At 46.5% G+C, this 8821-nt stretch overlaps 2 protein-coding genes across 7 annotated transcripts in view; one reads left to right on the plus strand and one right to left on the minus strand.

Moving 5' to 3' along the window:
• The window catches only part of SNRNP40 (small nuclear ribonucleoprotein U5 subunit 40), a 60934-nt gene extending 54946 nt beyond the window's left edge, over window positions 1-5988 (minus strand). Inside the window, exons 1-2 of the mRNA XM_017527724.1 lie at window positions 5749-5988; window positions 1777-1906 (exon numbers count right to left, since the gene is read on the minus strand). Coding sequence (XP_017383213.1) covers window positions 1777-1906; window positions 5749-5892 — 274 coding nt within the window. The 5' untranslated portion in view covers window positions 5893-5988. The remainder of the gene's footprint in view (window positions 1-1776; window positions 1907-5748) is intronic.
• Window positions 5989-6108: 120 nt separating this feature from the next.
• ZCCHC17 (zinc finger CCHC-type containing 17) overlaps window positions 6109-8821 on the plus strand; it is a 70320-nt gene continuing 67607 nt past the window's right edge. Inside the window, exon 1 of one of the 6 annotated variants that reach the window (XM_017527874.2) lies at window positions 6109-6216. Coding sequence is in view for 1 of the 6 variants with exons in the window: in XM_017527877.1 (XP_017383366.1) it covers window positions 6223-6354 (132 nt within the window). In the remaining 5 variants the exon portion in view is untranslated. Of the gene's footprint in view, window positions 6355-8821 lie in introns of all 6 variants that reach the window. The other 5 variants (XM_037738243.1, XM_037738242.1, XM_017527876.2 and 2 more) reach the window with 5 other exon arrangements.

An 8821-nucleotide genomic window follows, 5' to 3' on the forward strand; every position in this document is an offset into this window, starting at 1 on the left:
ATTTTTTTTCTCCTGTAACTTTAAAAAAGCATCCAACTTTTTTTTTTTTTTTTGAGACAAGAGCTTCACTTTGTTGCCCAGGCTGGAGTGCAGTCGCATGGTCTCCGCCAATTGCAACCTCTGCCTCCTGGATTCAAGCAATTCTCATGCCTCAGCCTCCTATGTAGCTGAGATACAGGTGCTGCCACCACATCTGGCTGATTTTTTTTTGTATTTAGTAGAGATAGGGTTTCACCATGTTGCCCAGGCTGGTCTCAAACTCCTGAGCTCAGGCAATCTGCTGATCTCAACCTCCCAAAGTGTTAGGATTACAGGCATGAGCCACCACACTCGGCCAGCACCCAACCTTTAAAGTCAGCTCTGAGTCTGAAGACAGACTGCCAAATGACAGCACTATGGAAAACCTAAGAAGGCCATAATTAAAGTTCACATGGTAATGACTTTATATTACATTTATTAATTCTATATGCACAAAGTACCTACATGTCAGGTGCTAGGGTAAATGAGTAGACACAGCTGCTATCCTGAGGGAGTTTGGTCTAGCCAAGAGTCAGTTTGGTAAGTGTTATTAAGGATCACCCACAGACATAAGTGGTACCTACAGATGAAGCTATTTTTCTACTGATAAAACTATGTAGTTTGGGCTGGGCGTGGTGCTTCATGCCTGTAATCCCAGCATTTTGGGAGGCTGAGGTGGGTGGGTCACTGGAGGTCAGAAGCTGGAGACCAGCCTAGCCAACATGGTGAAACCCCATCTCTACTAAAGCACAAAAATTAGCTGAGTGTGGTGGCGGGTACCTGTAATCCCAGCTACTCGGGAGGCTGAGGCACAAGAATTGCTTGAACCCAGGAGGCAGAGATTACATGGCGTCACTGCACTCCAGCCTGGGTGACAGAGTGAGACTCCATCTCCAAAAAAAAAACAAAAAACAAAAAACAAAAAACCAACCAACCAAACAACAACAACAAAAAACTACGTAGTTTTTCTGATAAAATTAAGAATATCAATAATTCATATATGTTTTGCAAAGATCCATAGCCATCCAGACGTTTGGCCACTAGTAAGCTTAAGGATCACAGAGCCAGAACATCCATATCAAAATGGGCAGTGAAGATGGGTATCATCCACCTGAGGCAAAGGGTTAACAGAAAACAGCCAAAGGACTCATTTCATCTCACAATCTGGCAAGAGTAGCTAACAGAAGTAGATGATTTTTTTCATTCTGGCTTCATTTGCTGGAATATAAATGAAATAACTTTTTCTACTTAATTCTCAAAAACGGGCATTGAGAAATCTACTTATTTCTCAAAAATGGAAATCTAGTAGCAGATCCTAATGATGTACAGGTAGATTATTTAAGGGAGTTACCACTTTAGGATTCCCACTTTCCTATATGCTAGCTAGGATTCTGGGTGTGAATTAAGAGGACCTTATACCTTTGGGAAAAGAAAAGTTATTTCTCTCCTCATTACTCCCATAAACCTGTTAGGTCTAGATTGCTAAGTGTCTTGGTAAATCAACCAGAGATTTGCTTCTATAAGAGGAAGATATTCTCAAACCAGAACAACTCACTTTCCAACTAGTAAAATAACTCCTTTGGACCCCAAGTTCTACAACCAAGATCATTCAGCATGTTCATACCCCAATTTTAGCATATTAGTCATGCAGCCTGTTATGTTGCTAACATAGACTGATACCTTCTGTGGCACCCAAAATTTTTTAAAAATCACTATCTGGCAGAAAAAATTATTCCAGATTTAAAAACTACGCCTCACGTATCAGTCGGTCAAATCCTGCAGATGCTAAGGTGGATCCGTTGGGGTGGAACTTGCAGCAGTATACTTCCCCTTCATGTCCAGAGAGCAGCATGATTGGAGCTTGAAGGGAGGAACACCTTGGAGGTCCCTAAACAAAAGAGAAGCATACCGTAACTACTGCATTAGGGCAAAGAAGGGTACAATATTAGGGGTAGGGAGTGGAGGAAAAGACCAGAGAAAGAATGATTAAGTGGATTTCATCTGATTTAGAGAATGGCCCCTTTTCTCACATGAATGCCTCCAATTTGGTACTTTCTGAAACTTTCCATTATCTACCTCTTATAATGACTCTCTTGTTCATTCTCTCGGCTCTTGTTGTACAACCAATTTTTTGCGGGGTACAGGGTCTCGCATTGTCACCTAGGCTGGAATGCAGTGGCGAGATCATGATGTACTGCAGCTTCAAACTCCTGGGCTCAAGTGATCCTCCTGCTTCAGCCTCCTGAGTAGCCAGGACTGCAGGCATGCACTAGCATGCTGTGCTAATTTTTTCAGTTTTTGTGGAGATGAGGTCTTGCTACATTGCCCAGGCTGGTCTCAAACCCTGGTCCTTGACCTCCCAAAGCACTGAGATTACAGGAATAAGCCACTCTACTTGTCCTGGCTCATTTAACAAAGGATGAAACTGACTTTCCCAAGAATCCTGCATGGTATGGAGTACTGGGTGAAATAGTTTTATTTTTAATTTTTGTTGTTTGAGACAGTCTCACTCAGCCACCCAGGCAGGAGGACAGTGGCATGACCTTGGCTCGCTGCAACCTCTGCTTTCCAGGTTCAAGGGATCTGGTGCCTCAGCCTCCAGAGTAGCCCAGATTACAGGCGTGCACAATCATGTCCGGCTAATTTTTGTATTTTTAGTAGAGATGGGGTTTCACCATGTTGGCCATGCTGGTCTCAAACTCCTGGCCTCAGTGATCCAACTGCCTTGGCTTCCCAAAGTGCCGGGATTATAGGCTTGAGCCACTGTACCCAGCCTATTTTTATTTATTTTTTCATAGCACAGAGATCCCCAGCATGAGTGAAGTAGTTTTGATTATGGTCTTGGATGCTAAGGCGACATTTGGGCAATTCATCTAAATCTGGGCTGATAGGCTCACTTGTCAAATGGGAGAAGTATACTACTCAAAATCCCCAAATGTCTTCGGTACTTTCCAGCAAATTCACTTATTTATTTCTATTTTATTTCATGAAAAGGAGTCTTGTTCTGTTGCCCAGGCTAGAGTACAATGGCATGATCTCGGCTCACTGTGACTTCCACCTAACAGCTTCAAGCAATTCTCCTGTCTCAGCCTCCCCAGTGGCTGGAATTACAGTGTCTGCCACCACACCCAGATAATTTATGTATTTTTAGTAAAGATGGGGTTTCACCATGTTGGTCAGGCTGGTCTCGAACTCCTGACCTCAGGTGATCCGCCTGCCTCGGCCTCCCAAAGTGTTGGGATTACAAGCGTGAGTCACCACGCCCAGCCATATTCATATTTTTAAAAAATGCTATGTGCAGGCCGGGCGTGATGGCCCACACCTGTAATCCCAGAACTTTGGGAGGCCGAGGGGGGCAGATCACCTGAGGTCAGGAGTTTGAGACCAACCTGAACAACATGGCGAAACCCCGTCTCTACTAAAAATATAAAAGTTAGCTGGGTGGATCACCTGTGGTCAGGAGTTTGAGACCAGCCTGACCAACACAGTGAAACCCCGTCTCTATTAAAAATACAAAAATTAGTCAGGCATGGTGGCGGGGACCTGTAATCCCAGCCACTTGGGAGGCTGAGGCAGGAGAATTGCTTGAGCTTGGGAGGGAGAGGTTGCAGTGAGCCAAGATTGCACCATTCCACTCTAGCCTGGGCAACAAGAGCGCAACTCCATCTCAAATAAAAAAAGCAACAACAACAACAACAACAACAACAAAGGTTATGTTCTAGGCACTGGGCAAACAGCAACAAACAAAATAAACAATGGGCCTTGCTGTTCCAGTAGGAAAGGGAAAGAGTTGGAAGGAGGGTGAGCGAAAACAAGCAAAATATGTACTTGGTGTCATGTGCTATAGAGAAAATAAAGGGATGAGCCAGGCGTGGTGGCTCATGCCTGTAATCCTGGCGCTTTGCGGGGCTGAGGTGGGTGGATCATGAGAGGTCAGGAGTTCAAGACCAGCCTGGCCAAGATGGTAAAACCCCATCTCTACTAAAAATACAAAACATTAGCCAGGTGTAGTGGTGGGCGCCTGTAATCCCATCTACTCGGGAAGCTGAGGCAAATAATTGCTTGAACCTAGGAGGTGCAGGTTGTAGTGAGCTGAGATCGTGTCGCTGCACTCCAGCCTGGGTGACAGAGTGAGACTCCATCTCAAAAAAATTAAAAAAAAAAAAAAAAAAAGAAAGGAAGGATGGGCACATTCATTGGCTCATGCCTGTAATCCCAGCACTTTGGGAGGCCACGATGTGTGGGCTGCATGAAATCCTGTCTCTACACACACACACACAAAATACAATTCGCCAGGCGTGGTAGTGTGTGTCTCTGGTCCCATCTACTCAGGAGGCTGAGGCAGGAGGATCACTTGAGCCCTGGAGGCTGAGGTTGCACTAAGCCAGTGGGCAACACATGGAGATTCTAAAAAAAAATAAAATATCTCCATAATGTTCAAGCGGGAGGATTAAAAAAAAGAGAGAGAATAAATAAAATAAAGTAGCAATGTGGGTTCTAGAGTATGGGGTACTGCAATTTACAATAGGGTGGTCAGGAAAGCCCTTACTAAAAAAGTTATAGTTGGGCAAATATTCGAAGGAGCTTAGAAGTAGATTGCTCTTCTTCCCATGTAAACATTTGGGAAGAAGAGCAATCTCCGCAAAGCGTGCAGCAAATGCAAAGGACTGAGGCAGAGGCTCGGAAGAGAGTGTAACTGGAGCCAGGTGGGCAATGAGAAATTGGTCAGAGAGGTAAAGAGAAAGAGGGCAAATAATTGCAAGAATTTTGCTTTTTACTCTGGGTGAAGTAGAAAGCCACCAGGAAGTTTTCTGCAGAGGGTAACGTGATCCGATATTTAAAGGATTCCTCTGGTTATTGGCTTGGTAACAGGTGCCGATCCAAAGGCAGAGAGCAGAAGACCAGTTAGGACCCTACTACAAAAATGCCAGTTGAGGTAACAATGGCTTAGGCCATGAGGCAGTGATGGAGATGGTAGAAGTAGCAATTCTAGATTTATTTTGAGGACGGTACCAGCTGGATTTGTTGAGAACATGAGAAAGAGGACACTCATATTTCCTCAATTGAGCCTAAACAGGACAGTGGACGTGTGATCACTATTTCTATCTTATCAAAAAGGTAGTTCGGAGCATGGTTTCTCAGTTCAAAATCTGTTTCTACCATGTACTTGGTAAGTTTGTTTTCCCATCCGCAAAATGGGTTCATAACGTTCCTAACAGGCTGCTACCAAGATTAATGGATATTTCATATAGGAAACATTTTACTACACAAGTCCAAGAATATTAGCTGCTATTTAGTTGCTAATAATACTAGCGCAGAAAAACAAAGGGAAAAGCAGCCAACCCCAATCATTTCCCTTCTTTCCTCCCTCCCTCATTCATTCATTCTACAAGCTTTTCTGAACTTTTGTTCTATGCGAGCTAGATCCATGTGAGTTAGGATGCTCAAACCCGGGCTCGGGTTTTGAGCCCAAGGTTCTAATTCAACTCTAATTCTAAAGCTACCTCACAGGGCAGTCGAGAGGCTGAAAACGAGCGCCAAACAGGGGAACTTGTACGGAGTATCCGCGGGCTATGGGGCGCTTAGTGTACATGTGCTTTAACTTTAGGGGGAAACTCTCGTTCTGTCCCCGCAATGCGGGAAAGGGTCGGTGCGGGGTCACCAGACACAGCGCTACGAGAGGAGAGGAAGATGAGCTGAGGGCCAAAGGCCGCCTGCTTCTTCACTTACCGCTTGCAGCAAAGCTCCCGGTGTCGCCTGCTGCTGCCCGGCTCCGGGGCCCGACCCCGTCGCTCCCAACAGCAACTCATGTCGCTGCCGCTTGACTGGGACCAGCGGCAACTCTGGGCCCTTACGCTTCTGCTGTTCTATCATGGCGGCAACCGGTCTCTTCAGCGCCGCCACGGAACGCGCTGCAGCCCTCAGGCGCCACGCAATTGGTTTCAACTTAGTCCTTCCTCCACAACTTCCAGCTTGAAGAACCAATCGGCTTTCAATATTCCCATTTGCACCGCCCTCCAGATAGTCTCTTGTTATTGGCCCTATCTTTCTGACGTCATGAGAGCGCGATTCCAGGATTGGTGAACGGAGCTGGCGACCTTCCTAGGCGCGCTGGGTGTTGTGGGTGGAAACGCGCTGGCTGACTGAGTTAGGCGTTTAGTTCAACGCCGCGATTTGGGGACCAGGAGCCGACGCCTAGTACGTATGAGGAAGAGCGGGGTGGGTGGCTGCCTGAGTCTGGAGGCGACGCCTCTGTTGTGCAGTCTGAGCCTGCCCTTCTCAGCTGAGGGTGCTGATAGCGAGGGGTGGGAGGCGGGCCCCGAGTCCCCAGCTCTGGTAAGTAGTAGCCTGGGCTCCCTTTCCGGGCAGGAGCGGAGCCTTGGGGTCTCGGCGGCAGGACCCAGCCCCCGCGGCTCTCTTCTTCAAGAGCGCCCATCGTGGCCAGTCCTGTGCCGGGCATTCCCGGGGAGAAGGGCCTGTGTCCAGCCTCCAGCGGTGCCCCGTTTGGCCGAGGAGACTGACTTGTTTCTGCCACTGATTTTGCAGTTTTTGATTAGGGCCTACTCTATGCTCCGCTGAGAGAGACCGTGATGAAGGAAATGTCCGGCTCCTTCTCCAGACAGTCTTGTTGAGAAATTTGAGACTCATGCCCATGAACGTGGTCATTTCCTCAGTCGTCCAGCTGATTTATTGTGCAGCGCGTTGGGGATACGTTGTGAACCAGGCACCGTCCCTACTCTCAAGGCGTTTAAGTCTGGTGGGGAAAACGTTAAACAGTGACCTCACTAGTACATGGAAGTGCCTCCTAGTGCTGCATCGATGCTATGAGTGCCTGAAATAAGCAGGAAGGTTTTTCAGAGGAAAAGATGCCTGCGCTGGTAGCTGCAGGAAGAATTGTAATTAATTAGGAGAAGAGGCGAAGGCAGAACCTTCCATAGAGAACTGCTTGTTCATTTTCCTCCCAAGCCCTGAGGCACTTGGGAGGAAAATGGCTAAAAACACAAAGAACCAGTGTGGCTGGTACAAAGAAAATGAAGGGGAGTATGGCACAAGATGAAACTGTGATAGCGGTCAGACCTTGCAGAAATTTGTAGCTTTTATTTTAAAACGGATGAGATACCACTGAGCCGTCTTCCCACAGTGGGATGTGGTGGAGGAGGGGGCTTGATCTTTCGGGCTCAGTGGTGTGAACAGATTGGGGTCGAGGAAGCCCTAGTGGCTGTATATAGACCACTTAGGATATGCAGTAATCCTGGTTAGAGATGTCAGTGAGGACTGAGACATGGGTGGAACTGCAGAGAACTGGACAGATTACAGAGGTATATAGGAGATAAAACGGGTGGGACTTGGTGATGGGTTGATTTTAGGGAGTGACGAGAGCAATCAAAGGTAACTCCTAGATTTCTGGCTTACATAGTTGAATAGGTGGTGGTACCATTCACTCACTATCACGGAATCCCTCAAGCTGGATAGGGAACACTAGAAGATGACTAGAGACCAGTTTTATTTTTTTATTTTGTTTTTTAGACATGGTCTCGCTCTGTTGCCCAGGCTGGAGTGCGGTGGTACGATCTTGGCTTACTGCAACCTCCGCTTCCCAGGTTCAAGCGATTCTCGTGCCTCAGCCTCCCCAGTAGCTGGGATTACAGGTGCCCACCACCATGCCCGTCCAATTTTTGTATTTTTGGTGAAGACGGGGTTTCTCTATATGGGTCAGGCTGGCCTCGAACTCCTAGCCTCAAGTGGCCTGCCTCAGCCTCTGAAAGTTCATTACGAGGCCTGAGCCACTGCTCACAGCTGAGACCAGTTTTCATTGAATGATCGACTGATTGATTTTGTGGGGTCATTCATGACATCCAAGAGGCAGTTTGAAATACAGCTTTGGTGCTTAGAAGAGGGATTTGTGTTGGGAATATAAAGTTGGGGATAATTTGTATATACACGAATTGAGCCATAGGTGTGGGTAAGGTCACCTAAGTCAGAACCTAACTAGTTCCAACATTTAATGGTGAAGAACAGGTGGATGAACCTATGAGAGTTAGAGAAGGAAGGAGGACTGGAGGAATGTCTCAGAAGCAAAAGAATGATTTGTGATAGAAACGTCTAGAATTTAACATGAGGATTGAAAAATATATTTTGGCTTTTATCATCATGGAGGTCATGGTAACCTTAGCAAGAGTTATTTTGTGGGTGTAATTGGGCCAAAAGCCAGATATGAGGCAAGGGTTTGGACAAGAAAATGCAGGCAGTGAATCTATACAGTATTTTTCACAGACGTGATTGTAAAGAGGAGAGGATGTGCTAACTGCTGGGGATAAGGGATTATCCAGGATCCAATTGAGGATCCAGTTGTGAGAAATTTGAGAATATTGTAGAACATTTGAAAGTCATTGTGGAGTGTAGGAGAATGAGCTTACTAGAAAAATGTAGGATGCAAGGAAAAAAAATCAATTTGTTTTTTCCAGCACATCAGGCGGTTTAGTGAATGCATGGAGAAAACCTGTCTGGGTATGGCAAGGACTTGGCTTGCTCCAGACATATTCTGACCTCTAATGTGTCTTCTCTTACTGAAAAGTATGGAAAACTGGCCGGGCGTGGTGGCTCAAGCCTGTAATCCCAGCACTTTGGGAGGCCGAGGCGGGTGGATCACAAGGTCAAGAGATCGAGACGATCCTGGTCAACATGGTGAAACCCCGTCTCTACTAAAGCTACAAAAAATGAGCTGGGCATGGTGGTGCGTGCCTGTAATCCCAGCTACTCAGGAGGCTGAGGCAGGAGAATTGCCTGAACCCAGGAGGCGGAG

This window comes from Cebus imitator, unplaced genomic scaffold (genome assembly GCF_001604975.1).
Source record: "Cebus imitator isolate Cc_AM_T3 unplaced genomic scaffold, Cebus_imitator-1.0 Scaffold51, whole genome shotgun sequence".
Lineage (NCBI taxonomy): Eukaryota > Metazoa > Chordata > Mammalia > Primates > Cebidae > Cebus > Cebus imitator.